Here is a 24,209-nt window from a genome sequence, read left to right on the forward strand (position 1 = left end):
GAAAGCTTCTCTGATGATAGCTGAATAAGGGCTGATCTATGAGTCTAGCAAAATATCACTAGTAGTCGTTTTATTTTATTAAAATTTTTTGACCAGGAGTATTTGGTTTTATTCTAGATCTCTGGGCTTTCTGTTCTCTGCTCTTAGTCACCCAAGCAGTGTCTGGTATGGGTTCCATCGCATGGAGTGGGCCTTAAGTCAAATCAGACACTGCTTGGTCACTCCCACAAGTCTTGCGCCACAATTGCCCAAGTATATCCTGCAGGCAGGACAGGTCAAAAGCTCTGTGGCTTGGTTTATGTTTTCCTTTTGGTAGCCTGAAGAATACTTTCCTGTACCAAAGGCACTAGAAGATGGGGTGAAGGTTCTGTGTAGGCAGCAGTTTGACTTCTCCATGTTCAGTGAACTGTGTGGGTATTGTCTTCAGCAATGGGGCCTGCTGTCCATTTGCAGAGAGTAACCTATTGTTTTGGCCACCTCTTGCGTTGCTTGGGGATTTTCATAGGACCCCTTTGGCCAACAACTCAACTGGATGTGACCCAGTCCTGGAACTGGGAGCTTTGTTTGGTAACAGGAGATGGCCAGTTGGGATCCTGTTTTCCCCATCGTATGGAGACTTCATTAGGATCTCCTTCATATATTTTAGGAAGTTTCCACTGCACTTGGTTTTCATGCCACCCCTCAAATGTTCCTCAATTCTGTCTCTTTTGTATGCTCTCCCTTAATTCCATCTTCCCATCCCCTCCCTACCCGATTCTTCTGTTTCTGTCTCTCCATCCCCCGTCCACTCATAAAATCTGTTTTCCTCTCCCAGGGAGATCCACGTGTTTCCTCTAGTCCTGACCTCTGTGGGACTATAGATTTTAGGTTGGCTATCATTTATTTAATGGCTAATATTCACATATATTCAAATACATACCATCTTTATCTTTCTGGGTCTGGCTTACCTCTATCAGGATAATTTATTTTTCTGTTTCCATCCATTTGCCTGTGGATTTCATGATGCCATTTTCTGAGTAATTCTCCAGTAAATGTACCACATTTTCATTATCTGTCTTCTGGTGAGGGATATCTAGGTTGTTTTCAGTTTCTAGCTATTATGAATAGAACAGCAATGAACGTGCTTGAACAAGTGCCCTTGTGGTAGGATGAAATGTCCTTTGGCATATGTCCCTGAGTGCTGGGATTACAAGTGTGCAGCACCATGCCCGACTAAATATTTCTTAAAATGTTTCTCAGCCGTTTGAATTTCCTCTATTGGGAATTCCCTGTTTAGAGCTGTACCCCATTTTAAATTAGATTATTCTTTTGATATGTAGTTTCTTGAGTTATGTTACTATTGGTATGTGGACTATACCCAGGTCCTCAATTCTATTATGATGATCAATGAGTCTATTTTTATGACAGTACCTTGCTGTCCTCTCTCCTTCTATTTGACCCTAGCCTATCAGGTCTCATCAGGACTGGTTACATTGTCTTCCTCTGTGGCCTGGTAAGACTGCACCCCCTTTCCCCCAAGGGGCAGTGAGCAGAGAGCCTGCCACTGAATTCATGCCAGAGAAAGTCCCTGCTCCCCTTACTAGGGACCCCCACTTGGAGACTGAGTCTGCATCTGGGCTCATCTGACAGGGCCACATCTGAGCTGGGGTTTCAGGTCCTCTCCATGCATTGTCCTTGGTTGAGGTATCATTCTCTTCAGGGCCCCCAAGGCTCAGTGTTTATGACTCTGTTGGTCTCCTTTTGGAGCTCCTGTCCCCACCAGATCTATCCTCCCCCTTCGTTCATAAGATTCTCTGCACTCTGCCCAAAGTTTGACTATGCGTCTCAGCCTCTGCTTTAATACCTTGATCAGTAGAGCCTTTCAGAGGCCATCTGTGGCAGGCTCCTGTCCTGTTCCCTGTCTTCTGCTTCCAGGAACCTTCCTCCATTGCTGGTGAGAATGTAAACTTGCAAAACCACTTTGGAACTCAATCTGGCTCTTTCTCAGAAAATTAGGAATAGCACTACTTCAAGATCCAGCTATACCACTCCTAGGCATATATACAAAATATGCTCAACTATACAACAAGGACATTTGCTCAACCATGTTCATAACAGCTCTATTCGTAATAATCAGAAGCTGGAAACAACCTAGATGTTCCTCAGTGGAGGAATGGATACAGAAATTGTGGTACATTTATACAATGGAATACTACTCAGCCATTAAAAACAAGGAAATTTGCAGGCAAATGGGGGGAACTAGAAAAGATCATCTTGAGTGAGGTAACCCAGAAGCAGGAAGACACACATGGTATATATTCACTTATAAGGGGATATTAGCTATATAATATAGGACAAACATGCTAAAATCTATACTCCTAAAGAAGCTAAACAACAAGGAGGACCCTAGGGAAGATGCTCAATCCTGTTTCCATTTTTCATCTCTAGTTTTATTACTTTGAATCTTCTCTCTCGTTTGGTTAACTTGGCTAAAGATTTCTTTTCTTTTAAACTTCATTCCTTTTATATTTTTCTGGGGAACATGGTCAGGATATCAGGAACTCGGAAGAGCAGAGCTTGTACTACAAAATGATGAGGGCCCACTGGAGCTGTGCAGCTCAATGGAAGATGAGGACAGCCTCCTGCAGCCTGTCCTCTCTCGGTCTTGGGAATATTCTTCAGATGACAGTGGCATCTGCACAGCGTGTGCTTGTCCACCCGTCACTGCACAGACCCCTATCCCTTAGGGACATATGGGGTGGGTCTGCCCCTATTAGAACAGACCTTCAGGTGTTATCATGTCTTTTTTTTTTTTTTTTTTTTTTGTCTCCTAGGCGCCGGGTGGATCAACTATATTTCTCCATGTTGCAGTCCACCGCTGCATCTGTGTTGATCCCGGGGCCACAGCAATACTTTTGTCAGGCAGTGCTGTTCCTGGCACTTGTTTCTGCTGTGGTGATATTCTGCTTGGCACAGTGATGGTGTCTGGAAGTCTGATTAATGACTTTATTTCCTCCATGGTCATGTACCAGGATAGGTTACTGGAAGTTTCCATAGTAACTGGACCAGATGGGGTCATGTAGCCCCACCCACCCCAGCTCTTTCAGTGGGCCACGACGTCAGTCAGGTTGGTGCCCACCGTGGGCGGCATGGTGTAGGTTCTCCCAGGTCATCCTTGGCATCTCCGGAGCTCAGATCCAGCAGGCTTTTCGCCAGCAGGATCTGACTCCTACAGCCCCGAGCGGGAGACACATCCCTGGGGTGGTTAAGCTTTAAAATAAAAATCAACTCTTCCTTTAATCGATTCTTTTTTTCTTTCTCTTTCTATTTCATTAATTTTAGCCCTGACTTTTAAGATCTCTTCTTTCTACTTTTTCTGGGGTATTGTTTGTTCTTGTTTTTCCATGGTCTTTAAGTTATTAATATGAGATCTTCCCAGTTTTTTGATGTGTTTAATGCTATAAACCTTCCTCTTAGGGCTGCCTTGATGTGTTCCATAGATTTTGGTACATTGTGTTTTCATTTTCATTCAGTTCTAAGGATTTAAAAATTTCTTCCCTCATACAACTTTTATTCAGTACTCTGTTGTTTGTTCCTTGTTGGTCAGATCTTATACAAGATTCAATTTCAACTTTTCTAAATTTGTTGAGACTTCCTTTGTGTCCTGTTTTGTGATCTATTTTAGAGGGAGCTCCATGGGCTGCTTAGAAAAAAGTATCTTCTTTAGTGTTTAGGTGGAATGTTCCATAAATGTCTATAGCATCTGTTTGGTTTAAGGTGTAATTTGACTAACTCCAGAGTTTAGTGTTGGCCTGGATGTTGTGTCCGTTAGTTGAGAGTGAATTGCTGACATCGCCCACCATGTCTGAATTGGAGCCAATCTGTGGTTTTGGGTCTAACAGTGCTTCTTTTTAAAAATGGGGTAACCTGGTGTTTGTGCATGGAGGTTTAGAATGGTAATACCTACCTCCCTGTGGCTTTTTTCTTTTAATGAGTGTGCAATGTCTCCCCTTATCTGTTTTGATTTGTTTTCATTTAAAGTCTATTTTGTTAGGTATTAGAATAGCTATGCTTGCTTGTCTCTCAGTTCTGTTTGCTTGGAATACCTTTTTTTCCATCCATTTACACTGTAATCAATAGTGAAGTGTGGTTATTTTTTGTTTATGAAGAGATGTACAGAATTATCTAATAATCACAGGTAGTGAACTGAAGACAGACTAAAGTAAATACGTCTTTCCATCCTGTAGTATCTTATTTATTTTTTCGGTGTCTTAAAGTTTTCAATATAAAGGTCCTTTACTTCCTTGCTTAGGTTTCTTCAAGGTACTTTTATTTTTTATTTTTGAAGCTATTGTGAATGAGATATTTATCCTATATTTTCTCAGCAAGTTTATTACTTCTATAATGAAAGTTACTGATTTTTGTACACTGAAAATTTATTAGAATTGTTTATTAAGTTTAACAATTTTTGGGTGGGATCATCGGGGACTTTTCGGTATTGAATCATGCCATCTGTTAATAAGGATAATTTGGTCTCTCCCTTTCCTATTTTTTATGTTTTTAGAGAATTTAATAGAATGTATTTTGATCATATTCTTTCCCTGCTTTAACTCCTCCCGGATCCTCCCCCACCTCCCTGCTCGTCCAATGTCATGTCTTTCTTCCTTTCTCCTTCCTTCCTCTTTTCCTTCCTTTTTCCCGTCTTTCCTTCATCCCTCCCTCCCTCTCCCTTCCTCCTTCCTTTCCTCCTTCCCTCCTTTCCTTCCTTTCTTTTCTTACTTTAAAAAACAACTAAAGCCCAAATCAAATAAAACCAAACCAAAACTAAACAAAAGTGCACAAAAACCAATGAGTCCAATTTGTGTTGTTCAAATACTCCTGAGCATGGGGCCTGCCCTGGTATGTAGGTGATGTACTCAGTATCACGTTATTGAAGAAAACTGATTTTCTTCTCCCAGCAGGTATCATTTTGGAATGGCTTCTTGTCTAGGGGCAGGATTTTCTACCCACTTCTGTTTTTCCATTCTTGGATTTTGTCTGGCTTGAGCTTATATACATTTTGTGAGTTCATATTGCTACAGTCCTATTATATTTGGAAAGTGCTGTTTTCCTTGAAATCATCTACCACCTCTGGCTTTTGAAACCTTCCTGTTACTCTTCCATATAGGCCTCTGAACCTGAGGAGAGAGGGTTGATAAAGACATCTACTTAGGGGTGAGTGCTCCAAGTCTCTCACTTTCTGCAATTCTGGCCTCCTTGTTAATCACCATTTACTGCAAGAAGAAGCTTCTTTGCTTAGGGCGGAGTGGTGCATTGATCTGCAGGTATAGCGGTATATCATTAGGAGTCATTTTATTGCCGAATTCTCAGGAATATCGACCAAGCACGGCACATCAAGTTGCAGTAAGACTAGGCCCCTCCCCTCATATTAAGGCTGGATGAGGCAACCCAGCAAGAGGACAAGGGTCGTCATCTCCCGGAAGCGCTTTTCTTAGAGGGGTCGATCTCCTAGATGCAGCCTCAGAAACAGCTGACTCTCCCCTTCCCACCTCCTTGAGTGGAGGTGGAACTCCGTGCTGCCCCACCCCTACCCCATGCTGGAATTTGTCTGTCTGGAGCGTGCACAGGTCTTGTACGTACTGTCTCAAAGGTTGTGAGTTCAAGCGTAACAGCAGCATTTTTGGGTCAGTACTACAGAGCCCTTAACATTTCCCCAAAGTTTCAGGCTGATGAGTCAAAGTCCTAATGTCTCTCCGAGTTATCAGCCCACTTTCCCTCTTGGAACATCCCCTTCTGATGGATTTGTCACCTAGGTTCAGATTTTCATTTGTCCTGTGGGCAAATGTTTTAGATGCTTCATTTGTCCCATGGTCTCTGGATGTCCTGGGCAGATGCATCAGGTCAGGAGCTATCTGGGACTTTGTTCATTTTCTGTAAAGACACAGGCGTAACCTTACCCTAATGTTGGGATATCGGGCTTTTTTTATTTTTATTTATTTATTTATTTTTATTTTAGGTTGTGTCTCCTTTACGGCAAATTATGTGGGCAGCAGAAAAAAAAATCATCATTAAAGTGAAATTTAAAAATAGAGTTATCATAATTAAATGTAAGAACTTAGGTGGGTGTAAATACTCCCTTTTTATTTTTAAAATTTTGCCAATTAAGTATCAGCTGGTATCGTTGCACTATAGCCTGACCTTGTGGATAGTAAGGGGTTTCAGTGGCATGATTAATATTAAAATTCCTCAAATCATTTGCTAGCATAAGTGGGGCCATTTTTAGTATTTAGTTCCAAGTGTATGAAGAGCTGTCTGAAAACATGAAGCTCCAGACATGATACAGAGCTACTTCTCTGGAGCTCCTAAGGCCTCGAGCCAGGCCTGGGGCTGTGCTCGGGAGCTGGCTGGCTAGGGAGGGGCATTGTGCAAGCCTGTAGTGAGCATCAGCACAGATCTGTGCATACCTGACATACGTGGTCCCAGATATGGGCAGCCGTAGTTTTGGGTATCAAGTCGAGGTCCACCTATTACAAATTAAGTATTAGGATCTTGGAATAAAATAATGTCTTTAAATTGTATAAAACATGGCCCTAATAGAGGATAACCTTTTTTTTTTTACTTTAAACATTTTAAATAATTTATCTACTTTATATGCTGATTGTAGCCCCCTCTCTTGTCTCCTTCCCATCTCACCCCCTCCCTGTAAAGCCTTTAAAAATTATCTTCCTTGCCAATGTCTGATCATTTATTAGATCAAGGGAAATATGAAAATTAAAAACAAAGAAACCTACTAATTAATTAACTATGGTCATTAAGTTTTAAATATTTAAACTTAAGGCTTTTTATTAATTTAAGATTTGGAATCTTTAAGAACAGTTTTCATTTTGAGCTTAATAAGACTCTCCTATTAGGTAACAGGGTATCTAGAAGTGTCTGAGAAATAATCAGAAAAAGTCAGTTCAGGTTTTTCCAAGTAAGCATGAAAGTTTATATATACAAGTGATACTGTAAAAAAAAATGTAAACATATCAAAGTATAATGATTTCATGGAGGAAAAACTTTCTGGAAGACTCTAATTTTTATTATGTTGTGTAGACAAGACAATTTGATGCAACAGATCCTCAGACTCCACCAAAAGTAATTTTAGGTGAAAACTTCCAAATAATCTAGTTTTTACTGGTTGCATTTTTGGTTTAACTTTTTTTTTTTTTTTGGCCTCCAAGGGAATTTGAGAAACATGCAATTATATTTGCATTCCATGGCCACTATATTACCCAGAAGAAATCTTTAAAAAAAAATTTCTTGATTCCAATTTTCTCTGATTTTCCCCTTTAAATAAATCCCAAGCCTGTTTTTTAATTTTTTTGTTTTTTACAAAAACATAAATTTTAAAAATGAAGTTTTAGTAATCATGAATATTAAAAACTCTGAGTGGGTTTGGGTTTTCAGTGCCTACAAGGCCTGAAATTGGAAGAAAAAAAAAACCCTCTACTTTTTGATATAAAGGACGAGATAAAATTTCTTATTTTGCTGATACTGTGAACACATCACTGGATGGATGTTTAATTTGACCAGGCAGCTGTCTACTAAGTACACCTGATTGTAATGTACTTTATTTGTTTTATTTACTTTCTGTAGGCTTAACTTTGATAGCATATTTCGAAGGCTAACTAAATCTTGTGATTGTAAATGAATTACATTTGTAGTTAGCATGACTACAAGAACAGTTTTGAGCAAATTAAAGTTTTTGATCATTTATAAGGTGACTGACCATTAATTTGTATGGCTAAATTACTTTTAACAGTTTACAACAAGTTTATAGCTTTTATAAGACTATGATTTTATAGTTTTATCCCTGTAAAGTAGCCATATATTTTAAATTTCTTCTTGTAATGCAACTGCATTGCTGTGTCCAGAAGACACATTTCTAAAAGGGCCAAATAACTTATATATTCTAGTGTTTAGCTTATTTCCTTACCACCATATGTGGTGATCACTAAGAATAGCTTGAAACCTGACTGTTATTTCAGGGTAACTTGAATTGCCAGAAGAATTAACTGAGGTCATGAAAGTCCTGCCATGCTTAGAGACTGACGGCAAATAAAGGAAATGAATTGTTGACAGAGATTGCAGTGACATTTGAACAATCTTAAGTGTTCCCACGAGTTAAATACCTTTTAGCATCACAAAATCTCATTACTTTGTGAAATTATAAAATACATTATGTTTATATTTTATTTTTACAATCTCCAAATGCATGCTTAAGTGTAAGGTATTTGAAAATATAATTTTAAACGTACCTTGTTTTCAGTTTACCAAAGAGGAGCAATGGGGGAATTTCAAAGAATCAAAGTGGTTTTTCAGGCTAAGTTTTATCTTTTGTATTCAAGATCCATTGCGCTTTCCTTAAAGTAATTTAAGCTGCTTCTCTCTTTTCCCTGGTAGCGTTTCTACAAGAAAGCAGCGGCCTTTGTGCTGAGAGCAGTTGGCAAACATTCCCCTCAGCTGGCCCAGGCCATCGTTGACTGTGGAGCTCTCGACACTCTGGTGATATGCTTGGAGGATTTTGACCCTGGAGTCAAGGAGGCGGCGGCCTGGGCACTTGGATATATTGCAAGACATAATACAGGTAACGGAGCTATTTGGATATAGGGCAACTCTAGATTTATTACACAAATTCAGTTCTAATAAACAGTAGATCGAGTTTTAGGATGATTGTGTACATGATGAGAAATCAGGCTTGAACGACAGTCCACCTATTTGATCACACACCTCCAACATAGTCTTACAAGAAGAAGAAAAGCAGAGGTGGAAGAATGGGGTTGGTCCTCAGTGGCTTTCGTAGCCAGTCATAATGTTGCCTGCTTGCAATCCAGGCATTCAGGAGGCTGAGGCAGAAAGATTACAAGTTCAGGACCAACCTGAGCTACTCAGTGAGGTCCTGTCTTAAAACCAAAGTAAACAAAACCAACAAAAACAAATATCGCAAATCAACCGATCAAATAAAATATCCTTGGAGTATTTCATTAATGAGTTTATCTTGGATTGTCACCCCATGAGACCTCACTGGTCTTTGTTCTAAGTTACATTTAAAATGATAAAATTACACAAGTATACATACATTAATATACATGTGCAAGCCTTCCTATGAATATAGTTATAATGAACTACAAAGTTTGTATTACAGTTAGAAGAATTGGGATGCTTTGTCAAAACTTGCAGATTTTTTTTTTTCACTGTTTATGAATAACATGGCGGCTACTGCATGCTGAATAATTATAAGCCTGGCTCTGTGCCTTGTATTTCAGATACCGTTGTCTCATTTTGACTGTGGCTATCTTGTTTTGGTGCTTGTGTCCCTACCAGACAGTGTAACTCAGACTGCCTGAAGTTATGTGGATGGTAGCACCGGAATCTGGGGTTGATTCTGGCTCCCAAGTTAATTACTTGACTGCACAACTCCACTCTATTGCCTGACAGTACTGACGACAACCCTTAAAACCAGTGACACCACTGGAGACAGAAAAGAAATACAACAGTAAAGTTAACCCGAGAAAGAATATGGTCGCCGTGCTCAGAAGGCTTCAAAATTGGTACACTAAAATTCATCTCATGGCATCTAGAGTTTGGTTTTCTAAGTAGGTTCGCTGAAGCCTGTTATCTAATACCCATTGGAAAAATAGCCAGGACTTCTTATTTTTAAATTAGCATATGTTAATGATAAGCAGCAATAGGGTGTGTGTGTGTGTGTGTGTGTGTGTGTGTGTGTGTGTGTGTGTATTTTGAGCTTACCCTGTTCCCTCCAACCTCTCTTCCCCTCTCTGGTCTGCCTCCCGCTAATCCTTCTCCTGTCTCCAACGAGTCCTCTGTCCTCATTAGGATTACTATTCCTGTGACGAGCTATCATGATGAAAGCAACTTGAGGAGGAAAGGGCTTATTTTCCTTATGCTTCTACATCATACTGTTTAACATCAAAGGAAGTCAGGACAGAACTCACGCCTGGCAGGAACCCGGAGGCAGGAGCTGACGCACAGGCTGTGGAGAGGCGCTGCTTCCGGGCTTGCTCCTCACGGCTTGCTCAGCCTGCTCTTTTACAGAACTCAAAACCACCAGTCCAGGGATGGCACCACCCACAGCGGGCTGGGCCCTCCCCCATCAGTCACTAATTGCCTGCAGCCTCATCTTACGGAGGCATTTTCTTAACTGGGTTCCTTCCTCTCGGACGGCTTTAGATTGTGTTAAGTTAATATAAGACGATGTGGTGCATCCTCCTCCTCCTCCTTTTATGTATTTTATTTGTTTACCCCATGAGTTTCACTGGGGTTGAGAATTTGACACATGACTACCCAGTATCGCACTGTTCCTACCCTTCCTTCATCTCTCTCCAAGTCCCCATGTGTTCCCACTGTCACTTCCTCTCAGATCCATAGCCTCATCTATAAATATTGTTTCTATATTTCTGTGCATCTAAGTATCTATATGTTTATATATCCTACTGAGCCCAATTAGTGTTGCCTACATATGCGTATGTTTAAGGCTGACTGCTTAGGATTGGGAGCCTGTTTCCCAGAAGAGCGGGTTCCCCGTCCTTCAGAGCCACCAATAGCTTGTAATTGTCATCTAGGGCTTGGGGCCTTGGTCAAGTTTTCTTCTGTCCCTGTTGGCATGTTAACTGGTGTGGCCTTTGCAGGTCTTGCTGAGAGTTCGTGGGTGCAGCATCCTTGTCATGTCCAGAAAATACTGTCTTGTGGCAGTCATCTGCTCCCTGGCTCTTAAAATGCTTTCCCTTGAATGTGAGAGTTGGGTTATAGATGTCTCATCCGGGGCTGGGTACTCCATGGTCACTTACTCTCTGTATCAGTTGTGGATCTCTCTAATAGTCCCAACTCTTCTTCAGAAAGGAGCTTCTTTGATGACGGGTGAGAGCTGACTGGCCTATGTGTAGAAAGATAAACATTAGAAGGCAGAACGTGAGAACATAGTAGCAATAACAACAGGGTCTTGTCTGGGGTCTAGCTCCACCCTTGGGTTCTTGGTTAGGTTTACAGTACTAGGCATACGCTCCCAATTTCCTCCCTCCAAATCCTCCTGAACATCCCCACTTGTTCTCTTTCAAATTCCTGGCCTCTCTTTAGAGTAATTATTGCTATATACAGATATACCCATGTATATTCCTAAAAGCATAAATAGATCCCGCTCAGTCTGTGTAATAGTATTTGTAGGTATGTTTTCATTTCTGACCATTTGGTATTGGATGGCCAATTGGTATCTTCTTCCCTGCGATTCCCTCTGAGTCGGGCAATCCTTAGTTGCCTGTAGTTCTTTGACTGGGGTTGAGTCCTCATGGACTTTCCCTATCCAATTTAGCATGTCTAGTTTGTCTATCTTTACGTTTGGGAAAACTTCTTCTGTGATTTTGTTAAGGATATTTTCCGTGTCTTGACCTGTGTTTCTTCTTCCTTTATACCCATCATTTTTAGGCTTGCTCTTTTCATAGTGTCCCATATTTCCTGGATGTTTGGTGTCTACATTTTAAAACATCTAACATTTTCTTTGACTGACGTATTCATTTCTTCTACCTTGATTTAAAGACCTGACTTCACTTCATGTAGTCTGTTGGTGAGGCTTTCCTCTGAGCTTTTTGTTTGACTTCCTGAGTTTTCATTTTGAGTTTTACTTCAGTGTGGCTTGACTTTGGTGCTTTTATTTCTTCGTTAAATTCTATTTCTGTGTTCTGAATTATTTAATTAAAATATTTGTGTTTTCACAGTCTTTGTTGAAGCATTTCTTTTCATATCTTATTTAGGGTCCTGTACTGAAAACACGTGGCTGTAAATTCATATACTATGTTGTTTTTTAATTGTGTCTCGTAAGTGGCTTAACGAATCCTCATAGTCAAATCACAGACCTAATTCCTGAAAGTTTCCTGCTGACCTCCTGCGTGAATAAGATAAAAGCACCAATATTTTACTGCCAGGATGTCTTGTTGGGCAGGTCATTATTGTGATGGTTACACTCATGAATGCTTTTTTTCTTTGACCGCTTGCAAAGCACCCTCTGATCTCATGAGAGCTAGTCCTCAGGTTTCCAGGTCAATTTGAGCTCAATTCTTTTAATCCCAGTGTTTGAACTGTGTGGTCTGAGTTTCTTTTTGAGACAGGGCCTCTTGTTGCCTAGGCTGGCCTGAAGCTTACTATGTATCTGAGTCTGGCCCTGAACCCCTGATCTTGCCTCACCTTTTAAAGAGGCATGTGCCACCATGCCTAGTGTCAACAGTTAACACAAAATATGAATATTAATGAATTATTCAAATCATGCTTAGAATTCTTTTTTGTTTCCCTTGGGTGGATGTGGTGAGTGAGCAAAGCAATGATCACTGACCCCATCCCCTGACCTAAAATGCAGCTGTTTAACGGGTCAAATACTCCCTCATCCTTTCGTTTTCTGCGTCTGTCACTGTGAGAAATGGGTTGCCCAAGAGTCAGTCACCATCCTCATCCACTCTCTTCTTTTGAACCTACAGAATTATCTCAAGCTGTGGTGGATGCGGGGGCAATCCCTCTTTTAGTTCTGTGCATCCAAGAGCCGGAAATTGCCTTGAAAAGGATCGCTGCCTCCGCCCTCAGTGACATCTCGAAGCACTCTCCAGAGCTGGCGCAGACAGTGGTGGATGCGGGAGCCATTGCCCACTTAGCCCAGATGATCCTCAACCCTGATGCAAAACTGAAGGTAATAAAAATGAGGTGAAAGAGACAGACAAGCCAGTGCTTCTTAGCCTAAGAGAATGAAAATATGTACAGGTCGACATTATATATATTATACATCTGCTCTTCCAATATGTGAAAGTAATGCTGTAAGGACGAAATGATTAAGATATGATTGGGGAAAACTGTGTTTCATTTGCTCTGCTGGTAGGGCAAAAGCACCAACTTTTGGTAGGAAAAGGGCTTATCTGGCTTCCATGGTAGAGTCCATCACTGAGGGAAGCTAGGGTAGGAGCTCAAGGCTGGAACCTGGAGGCAGGAACTGAAGCAGAGGCCACAGAGGAAGGCCGTTGCTGGCCTGCTTTCCTGGTCTGCTTCTTTCTTTTACAGCTCAGGCCTATCTGCCGAGGGATGGCCCTGGCCACCGTGAGCTGAAGCCTCCTACATCAGTTAGCAGCCAAGAAGCTGCCTCACAGATGTGGTCGTAGGCTAATCCAATCTGTTCACTTCTTCATTTGACGTTCCCTCTTCCCACGTGACCATAGGGTTGTGTCAAGTTGACAGCTGAAGCTAACTATGACATTCCATACCTGTCAACTTTGACATATAAGCACATCACTTTAAATGATGACTTTTCTTTCTTGTTTGTCTGCAAGATCTAACATTAGTGCTGTACTATAAAATATAGTACAATTTCAAAAGTCCCATATATAATTGAAACTTTATAAACTTCATGAACTCCAACACTGTCTCTTTAAAAACCCAGAGTCTTTAAACTGCTCCTGTAAAAAAAAAAAAAAAAAGTTACATACTTTTCTTATTCCAAGATGGAAAAACCAGGATACATCAGGTCAAAGCAAAAACAAACAAAAACAAAGTCCAACAGTATAACTCAGTGCCTGATCTCTGGGTCTCACTCATGCTCTTCTGGTCTCCGCCTCTGCCATTGTCAGCACACACAGCTTGTCCAGGAAGCTCACGGAAGCGTCACTCCGTACCTTCCCCTGTCCTTTGTAGCTCCAATATGGTAGGGTCTCCACTACACTGAGGCTGCATGGTCGTCACCAGTGTCCCACGTGGTGCAGGCCTCAGCTTCGCCCAGAGACCCCTCAGTCCTGGGGTCTCCTCTGCAACTGAGGCCATATCTTCACCAGTGGCCTCTCCCGGTTGCTGCCACATAGAACCAAGCTTCATCTGCTCTCCGTAAGGTCGTCATTCCTTCAAAACCAGCTCTGCATGGGGGGATCATAAATCTTTAAAGACTACATTTGAATTATCAGGGGGACTATCGGAGTCCATAGAATGTTTCATTTTTACTTTTGCTTGACAGCGTCAGGTCCTTTCAGCTCTCAGTCAGATTGCAAAACATTCTGTGGATCTGGCAGAGATGGTTGTTGAAGCGGAGATTTTCCCTGTTGTGCTCACCTGCCTGAAGGACAAAGATGAATACGTGAAGAAAAACGCTTGTACTTTAATTAGAGAGATCGCCAAACACACGCCTGAGGTAAAACGAAAAACCACCTGAACAGCAAACTTCAAGATGCAGTTACACTTAGATCTGGTGAACACCAGTATTCCTGGCATTTGCCTGCTAGATGAATGTATTGCCTCTCTCCCAAGTGGTGGCAATCAAAAAGTAACTCTGTACATTGCTAAATGCTCTGTAGGGCACAGAATTTCCTTCCCTTGAGAGCCATTGAATCCTATTAATCTGGTTGGAGTTTTAAATCCAGTTTCTAGTGACCTACAGCTTTCCGTTTCCAGTTGTAGGACTGTGGGCTTCCGTCATCCTCAACGTTTTGTGTCAGCTAGGAGCAATGGAATGATGTGTTACATTTCTGGGTCAATTCAGGCCATAAAGATCCCTTGGCCCAGTATCAGTACTGTTGATTTACATGTGGAAAAAAAACAACAACCCATAAAGCTTGGGTTGATTCCGAAGTTTTATCCTTTGTGTATGTGTTAATTTTAGTGTATGTTAGTCCTTGTGTTTCATTTATCTTTATGGGATTTTCTGTAATTGAAATACTTCAGCTTTGTAGTCATTGGCAGCAAAGAGGCAAGTAGGTTAGACTATTCCGAGTGTCTGAGCGTTCAGTGGTTAATATAAGCTGAGTAATTAGCTAGTTATAAGCCAGCTCTGCACTTACTGCCTCTGCACTTAGTGAAGGATTCTAACATCCATTGTAAAAAGGGATAGAGCTTCTCCTACTGATGTCAAGAAAATTGAACTACAGAATAAGATTCCTCCTAGTGAATGTATCTGTAAAACAGCAAGAGTGTTATCAGTTGTTTTTTAATCCTAAGTAAAGTGTGGTCAAGCTGCCCTTAAAGATCACCCGAGCCTTTTGTCTTTGTTTTCCCCTTAGCTTTCACAACTGATTGTTAACGCCGGGGGCGTGGCCGCAGTGATCGACTGCATCGGATCCTGCAAAGGAAACGTCAGGCTGCCTGGCATCATGATGCTGGGTTACGTGGCCGCTCATTCCGAGAACCTGGCCATGGCCGTGATCATCTCCAAGGTCTGTGTCTGTCCCACCCCTGCCGAGCGGTCGGCTGTTTGTAAGACCACCGTTATCGTAGGACCGTAAGCTGGTGTCTTCATCAGAAGAGAAAATATAACGGAACAGAGCAAAAAAAAAAAAAACAAAACGACCCATTTTTTTCAGTCGTTTCACTATTGAATTCAGAGCTTGTTGTTATGTCTCCTAGAGTGAACTTGAAAAAAGGTTGGGATCCCAGAAAATGTTGTTTTACTCAGTGTCTGCTATCAATAATTATTACCACCTTTAAGTATTACTGTTATATAAAATTTATCTGTTAAGTGTACATATATTAAAGGACTAATTTGCATATTTACAAACATGCCAAGCAACTGTGGTTAAAAACTGTCATAGTTGGGTTGTGGCACATGCCATTAATCCTAGCACTTGGGAGCTGAGTGGATCTCATGAGTTCCAAGTCAGTTGGGTCTCCACAAGACAAAACAAACAAACCCCATTATAAATGACTTGACAATTAACCATTTTCTCTGTTCTCAGTGGCCTCCCTTTCCTGTATTTCCTGTATTTCTCCCTTTCCTGTCTCTTAGATATGGGGACAGCTTTCTCCTCCTGAGGGTACAGGCTGTCTGCACATACATGCAGCAGGGAGCGGGTTTGTGCCCCTGTTTCATTGCTTTGGGTTTATAAGAATCTGTGACTTGGTGTAAACTCATGCTGTGGTGCAGCCTGGGACCGTAGTAGCCACTCGCAAAGTGTGCTGCTGCAGAAGTATTGATCTCTGAAGAGTGCTCCAGAGGTGGTGTACTCACAGCACATACGGCATCTGGTCAGCAGTTCCTTCAACGGGAACATGAGTGCTTTGCCATTCCTGCTAATCACAATGAAGAGCATCTTTGGATTGCTGTCTTCCAGGTGTTCCACAAAGACGCTCTGTCCTTCTATCCTGCTCTTTCGTTTTTGTTCTTCTGTTATCGCAGGCTAGAGTGACTAGAGCAGTGGCAGTCCCTGTAAGGACATGACAAGGGTTCTGCTTCTCTGTACACATGGAAGGACAGTGAGAGTGTTGAGAGTGTGGCAGTTGGTTGCCTCCTGGGCATGCAGCTCAGGCAGCAAGGATGGCTGCCACCAGTCCTTCCTTTGGTTTTTCAGTTTTCTGGAGATAAAAGTGGTGGCAGTAGTTTGAGATAAAGCAATGTAGCCTTTCTCTTTGTTTTAGTGATAATGTCTAAAATTAAAAAAAAAAAAAAACTATTATTTTGGTTTTTTTGAGATTATAATGTAATGACATCTTTTTTCCCTTCTTCACAGCAATTTTCAAATGCCAAATAGTCAGCCCTGAAAATGTATTCATATGAGTAAAATTATACCAAGTGGGAAGATTGTATATATGTATTTAGGAACACACACACACACACACACACACACACACACACACACACACGTAACAATTAGTGAAAAAAAAGAGGCCATGAATTTGAAAGGGAGCAAGGAGGGTTACCTGGGAAGGTTTGGAAGAAGGAAAAGGGAGGGAAAATGATGCCTAACATTTAATGGCACTCTAGAACTCTTTGTGTCCTCTTATATTGATAGCCAGTGGGCCTGACCATGGATTGGGTCCTCTCCTCCTCTTCCTCAGTCTTGTGACATCTGTAGTGCGGACTTTCTAGAGTTTCATTTCACTCTGAAGGCTGCTCTGAGCTTTTGTATTGGTGGACACAGGAAAAGAGCAGATGAAAAAGTACGGCAGGAAATTGATCCACAGCCAGTAAGGTGGAAGGGGAGAGAGTATGCCTAATAAGCTTACCTTTACCTGGTATCATGGTCTTCTGATACTGAAAGGTCTTTTTTTTTTTTTTGTACTAAATTTGAGGTAGTTACTACAATATCAAATTGGAAAAAATAAGCTTACCCAGCTGGGAAACAGAGTCAATAAAATGTAACTGATAAGAAAAAAATAAAATAAAATAAAATAAAAGTTACCAAGGGTCTGGAGTTAGGATTTGATTTGTTTTCCTCAGGCACATACACTGTGATGCGTTTGGGGTGTTCTAGCCGGTTATGTCTTTATTATCTAGTTAACGCTAATGCTTAAGATACGAGATGTAAACCCGTGTTACTACTTTAACAAAAGGATTCATTCCTGCTTAGGTATCCATTCATGTTCAGATGAGGAGAACTGTGCTTAAGCTGACCAAAATTATTAAGTATGTGCTACCTCAAGAAAGATATTAGTAGGATATATCCAACTTGGTTATATATTACAGTTTTAGTCTGTCATAATAATGTTGTTCTCAGATTGACTGTAATTGGTAATAATTAAATTAATGTGTGTGTGTGTGTGTGTGTGTGTGTGTGTGTGTGTGTGTGTTGGTGAATATTGAACCCAGGGTTCCTCGTACGCTAGGCAAGGGCTCTTGGCTCTATCTTCAATCCTTGGTTAACATTTTAAACAAGGGAAAATAAAGGCTTTACGTTCCTAAGCAGTTTTATTTGGTCACAGTAGCATTTAGCTTTTCCTGGCGTGTGGACATTCCTTTGAGTGGCCCTCCGTTTGGGGAGAAAAAGCTAATAGGGATCCGAGGATAGTTAGGTTAGCGTGTTACCTACCGAAAGTTCATAGTTTGGTTCTAGGGCGTTTGTCCACTTAAGTGGCAGGCCTTGTGATGGGCCCATTTCTTGAATCATTAAGAGAAAGGAGTGAAGGCCAAAATGACTTCTGATGTCCGAGAGACAGGGGAGATTCCTGAAGTCTGCTCAAGGTCACATGTAACACCTGCTCTTTGGGTCTCTGGCAGGGCGTGCCCCAGCTGTCAATCTGCCTGTCAGAAGAACCAGAAGATCACATTAAGGCTGCTGCCGCCTGGGCCTTAGGGCAGCTGGGAAGACACACTCCAGAGCACGCCAGGGCTGTCGCCGTCACAAACACCCTGCCAGTTCTGCTTTCTTTGTACATGTCACCGGAGAGCTCTGAGGACCTGCAGGTGAAAGTGAGTGCTTGCTCTTCATTTGGGGAAGATTTGGTACATATGACTAGCTTTTATTTTTAATATCTGATTTGAAGTCTTTTAATTTTCCAATGGACAATATTGTTTTTCTAAGTCAAGAAATATATAAATCTAATTTAAATATAAATTAAATTTAAATATAAACTTAGGACACCAGAGGCAGAGGAAGAAGGGTAAAAAGTTTAGTCATCTTTGGCTACATAGTTATTCCAAGGTCAGCCTGAGCTACACAAGACCCTATCTTGAAAATAAAATGGAAAATTATCAGAAAAATTAAGATTACTTTAAAAAAAATTGGTCAGCTATGAGTTTTAAAAAACATTCTCTGCAGATGTCAAGTTGTTTATAAAAATCAATGTTTTAAATTCTATACTTCTGTTTATATTTTCTGAAGAATTATTTTCAGGATATTTTTATTAAAATTTTATTATGTTTCTCTGATTGTGTGTGCGTGCGCATGCGTGCGCGCACCGTGGTGTATATATGGAGGCCAGAGGACAGCATGTGGGGGCTCTCCCTTCCACTATGTGGGTCCCTGCAAGACTGTGGGTCCCAGGTACCCTGACTCACTGAGTTAGTACCCTGACTCACTGAGTCATCCCGTGAGCCCAGCTCTCCTATCTAAGGTGCTTTAGTTTATCAAATGTGGCTTATTTAATACAAAGTAAGTATTTGCTTCCCCCTGCTTCTCTAGATACCAAACTGAGAAATGAACTGTTGCCGGACCCTGATCTTAACAGTGTAAAATCTTCCTCATCTGAACATCCTCTTATTGTAGGAACTCCATCATTCTGTTTTTCCTTTTCTAAAGTCTCTTGAACCATATTAACTGTTGTTTTACAGATTTAGAATGGAGTTTGGTCAACTCTGCTTGATTTGACACTACGTCACTGGGGAAAACTGCATCTGCAATCATCAAGTATTGCCTTGTAGTATTTTCACTTGCCATTCTGTGGCAGCTTCCAAATTATAAGGCCATGCTGGAGTTCATTTTGTCCCAAAGGCATGACACTTGTTTTAGTTACAGTTTCTATTGATTTGATAAAACAATTGGTGACCAAGACCAATTCAGGGTAGAAAGGATTTATTTGGCTAATGTATTCTGGATTTCAGCCCATTGAGGGAAAGAGTTCAAGGCATAAGCTTAGAGGCAGGAACTGAAGTAGAAGCCACGATAGAAAGAACCCTGATTGCTGGCCTGCTTCTCATGGCTTTCTCAGTCTGCTCTCTTAAACAGTTGTGGTCCCCCTGCCTAGGCGGACCATCACTCACTCGCGATGGGCTGGGCTCTCCAACATCAATCATTAATCAAGAAAATGCCTGATGGACGTGCCAGTCCTATGGAGCCATTTTCCTCAATCAAGATTCCTTCTTCCCAGATGATGTTAGCTTGTGTCAAGTTGACATAAAACTAACCAACACAATAACCTTCTATAAACACTCCCAAAGCCCCAATCAGTTCCCGTCTGGGAGAACCAGAGAGCAGCTTGGTAGCATTTTTCCATGTTGTCACTGTCTGTCTGCTCCTGTCTTATTCTAAACACTTCAATAAAAACTAAAGTATTTTTTTTTAATCTGATAAGCTCACCTAAATTTGTTAAGAAAATATTGTCTTTTTTTTTAAAATTTGTTTTGATTTAGAGGTGCCTATATTAAATGTGTTATCTTAGGTTGACATTTGGATTAGTTAGTTTCAAAACTATTTATAGAATATTATGTAGTACCTATTATGTACTATTTCTAGACTATTTAATATTAATTAATACCTATTGTGTTCACAGTTATTTCCTTTTTAGAAGTTTTATTGAGACATAATTCCTATACTATCCATTTTAGTCATTTAAAGCATGCAATTAAAATAGTGTTCAATATATGTACAGAATGTGAAAGTATCACCAGGGATCAGTTTTAAACTTCTGTATTTCCGTCCTTAGACACAGAGTGCCTAGGTAAGGAGGAAGGGTCCAGGACACACAGGGATGGGAAAATAGATTTTATGACTGGACTGGAGGTGGAAACAGGAGCAGGTTTAATCAAGTTGGTGAGGAGAGAGTACAGGGAAAGAGAGCTCGAATTGGGGATTACTTGGGAGGTGGTTTGGAAACCTAATACAGTGGAAACTTCCTGGCATCTGTGAAGGTGATGAGGACTCCTAGCGATGGGGGACATGGAGACACAAGCAGCTGTCTCTTAACAGCCAGCTGAGGCCTCCGGGCTTTCAGTGGTGGTTACATTCAATTGGCTTGATGGCTAATGGGTCCCATAGAAATCCCCAAACAACCTAGGTTGCTGCTAAGACAACAGATTGCTCTTCACAAACTGACAGCAGGGCCTTGTTGCCGAAGACAGCACCCGCACAACTCTTTGAAGTTGGAGAAGCTGAGCTGGTGCCTCCACAGAGCCCTCACCACTGACTCTTTGGTGTGGGAAGGTACTTTGTAGGGTACTGAAAGAGAAATGTGAATCTCAGCCCAGCCACAAAACCGTTTACCTACAATCTGTCCTGCCTACAAAATTTGCTAGGGCAACGGTGGTACAGAACTTGTGTGAGTAATCAACCAATGTATGGTTTGACCTAAGGCCCACACCATGAGAAGGAACTCATACCTGACCCTACTTGGGTAACCAAGAACCAGAGACTAGATAGATCATAGAGCTAGGGTAAAACCAAAATCTACCGGTCTAAATAAAATCAGTAAGATGATTTCTAATGATGTTCTGCTATACTCAGATCAGGGCCTCATAGAGTCACTATCAGAGAGGCTCCCTCTGGCGGCAGATGGGAATGGATGGAGAGACCCACAGCTAGATATTACATGGAGAGGGACTCTAAATTGGAGGTCTCTATCAAACCCCTCCTCTCTGAGCTCAGGAAACCTCTTGGAAGAGGAGGCAGAAAGACTGTAAAAGCTAGAGGGGATGGAGGATACCAGAACACAGGCACACACAGTTCCAAAAAGTTCCAATACTAGTAGGGGTACAGTGATAGATTAAACCTGGGCCTGGGCATGTCACTCAATAATATTATATTAATAAAAATACTAATTTTTTAGTTTTTTTTTTCAAGACAGAGTTTCTCTGTGTAGCCGTGGCTGCCCTGGACTTGCTTTTGTAAACCAGGCTGGCCTCAAACTCACAGTAATCCACCTGCCTCTGCCTCCCTAAGTGCTGGGATTAATTTTCCAGTTCTATCCATTTATCTGAAATTTTAATTCTTCTCTATAACTAAATTGCATTTCATTGTATGTATGTACCACATTTTCATTATTCACCTGTCGCTTGAAGGGCATTTAGATCATTTCCATTTCCTAGCTATTGTGAACAGAGCAACAATGAACATGACCGAACAAGTATCCGTGCAATAGGGTGTCAGATCCTTCGGACATAGGCCCAGGAGTGGTTTAGCTGGGTCGTAGGATAGATTTGTTTTCAGCGTTGTGAGAGTTCTCCACACCAATTATCAGAGCTGCTCCACAAGTCTGCGATTCCAGCAATGGTGGGGGAAGGTTCCCTTTTGCCATATCTACTCCAGAACTGGTTGTTGTTTGTTTGTTGATCTTTGATAGTCTGATTAGGGTAGGATGACCTCCAAGTGTTGTTTGGATTTGCATTTCCCTAAATGATTAAAAAAAATGATGAACAGTTTTTGAAATATTTCTTAGCTGTTTTATTTCTTCTTTTAAGAACTCTGTATTCGGGTCCTGTGAAAATATCTGTGTCTTCAGCAATAGGAGCCCACCCTTAAGCCCCTGAGAGGCAACCAAGGGCTACATCAGTAGTCTTTATTGTTTTGGGAGTCACTGAGACTACTCTCACCAACCATTTGAAAGGAGGTTTCTTATCCATGTTACTGGGGTTCTTACTAGTCTGTGTTTTTTTGTGGAGAGCATTGTCAGCCCAACTTGCTTAACTTCCTTTAAGGTAGGGGTGTGTGTGTGTGTGTGTGTGTGTGTGTGTGTGCATACACGTATATTGTGTATAATTTTGGGTAAATATAAAAATAAGGTTCTTTTTGGTTTTATCAAACAGCCTTGGTTTTATTGGTCTCTTGTCCCTCCTCTTTCTGCTGACCTCTTTTCATTCTCCCCAGTTGGAGACCTCCCCATTTCCTGCTTCATATCCCCTGTGCCCTGTCATTCCCCTCTCCATCCTTTCCCTCTGCTGCAATGGACCCTTTACACTTTCCTAGTTTCTGTGTCTAAGCCCTGTTTTATGTGCACATCTGAAGATCTGGAGCTAAGAACCTCTGGTGGGAGAGAACACTTTTTTTTCTATGGGGGTGTGTTACCTCAATATAATCTTCCAAGTCTGTCTATCTGAAAATCTCCATGGTTTCATTTTTCTTTACAGCTGACTATTAGTCTGCTGCATGCACCCACCACACTTGACAGCCCACTCCACAGATAGTTGCTCCACAAAGTTTATAGCTGCCATGATCACACTAGCCTGGAAATGGAATCAACCTAGATGTCCCTCAACAGATGAATAGATTTTCTTTTTCAATCCATTCAGCCAACTGGTGTGTTTTGATTGTACAATTGTGGTCATTAACATTTACAATTATAATTTAAAGTTATGCCTTGATTGCAGCCACCTTGTTGATGCTTGTCGCTGTCTTTGTTTTTTCATTGTTACCTTTTGTTCAGTCACTGAGGCTTGTTATCTTTCTGTGGTCTCTTGGCTGTGCTTACTTCTCTTTCCATCTAAAGCACTGCTTCCAGTAGATTGTTTAGGGTTGATTTGCTGGATGTGAATTCTGTTAGACTTTTTGGGTCACAGATACATTTTCTTTTTCTCTCAACAATGGCTGATAGTTTTGATGGACACAGTAGTTTATATTGGCAGTCCTGTTATTTTAGAACTCAGACTATAGTCCTCCAGGATCTTCTGGAGGGCAGAGATCTCTACAAGTTATCTATTCTGGAAAGAGTTCATATTCAAAATGTGAAAGGAGCTTTTAATAGTCTATCCAGACAGACAATAGGCCAAAACATGATGGGGCACTTCACCAATCATAGGCAGATGTCCAATTAGCACACGCAGTGACGTTCAGTATCATCGGTCACTAGAGAAATCATCCAGTAACTCCACTCACATGTCTCTGCCCGGAGAAATAAAAATATTTTTTTAATATATTGATAGTAGCAATATTCATACCAGCAAAGATGGAAACAGTTGTTCTTCCATCGACTGGAAGAAGAAAATGTGGTAAACGCACATGTTGGAATTCTAGTACACAACGAAAAGAAACACTGTAATATGGAGTGTGGTGAGGTACGTGGAAATTTCACACACGTAGATGTTTTAACCCTCATGAATTACCTAGAAAAGACATTTATAGAGACAGAAAGTAGGTGAGTAGATGCCTGGAGATAGGGAGAGGCAGGTGGGAGTATGGACTATAAATATGTTGAGGTTCTTTGGGGGATGATGAAAATATCCTAAAATTAGATTTGGGTGTGGTTGCACTAGTGTCTAAATTTACCAGTAATTACCAGTGAAATTATTGTAGATAAACTACAGCAAAATTATTAAATGTCTTGATTTCATAAATAGATACATGTGGACTGCAGAGATACCCCAGTGTGGAGAGTACTTGCTGCCCAAGCATGAGGATCTGAGTTCAGGTCTCCAGCCCCTGTGTAAAAGCCCGTGATTGGGCAGTCATACTCTTTGTGCTGGAAGGAGGAGGCAGGAAGATGCTGGGGTCCTGATGGACAGCCAGTATAGCCAATTGATGGCCGAGATACTTTCTCAAATTCCCTAGACTTATGAAACTACTGTAATCATTGACTCACCTCAGCTGTAGCTACCTGTACTGTTTCTATACAATACACGACTTATAAGCCGTCAGTCAAGGAAGCAGGCTCGTGTTTTCCTATTCTTTACCTCTGAACTGTTGTTATTGATAGAGCCTGGGAAAAAGGGACTCACCACCTCGAAAGTTTGGTTACGTATGAATGTTCTGCCCGCACACCAGAAGATCCTATCATAGATGGCTGTGAGACACCACGTA

General features: G+C 41.2%; 1 protein-coding gene across 1 annotated transcript in view; it reads left to right on the forward strand.

Annotated features, from left to right (window-relative positions):
• LOC110553811 (sperm-associated antigen 6) overlaps positions 1–24,209 on the forward strand; it is a 62,865-nt gene that overhangs the window by 16,832 nt on the left and 21,824 nt on the right. Inside the window, exons 4-8 of the mRNA XM_021645958.2 lie at positions 8,425–8,608; positions 12,504–12,709; positions 14,015–14,188; positions 15,054–15,206; positions 17,984–18,175. Coding sequence (XP_021501633.1) covers positions 8,425–8,608; positions 12,504–12,709; positions 14,015–14,188; positions 15,054–15,206; positions 17,984–18,175 — 909 coding nt within the window. The remainder of the gene's footprint in view (positions 1–8,424; positions 8,609–12,503; positions 12,710–14,014; positions 14,189–15,053; positions 15,207–17,983; positions 18,176–24,209) is intronic.

The sequence above is a fragment of the Meriones unguiculatus genome, chromosome 17 (genome assembly GCF_030254825.1).
Source record: "Meriones unguiculatus strain TT.TT164.6M chromosome 17, Bangor_MerUng_6.1, whole genome shotgun sequence".
Taxonomy (NCBI): Eukaryota; Metazoa; Chordata; class Mammalia; order Rodentia; family Muridae; genus Meriones; species Meriones unguiculatus.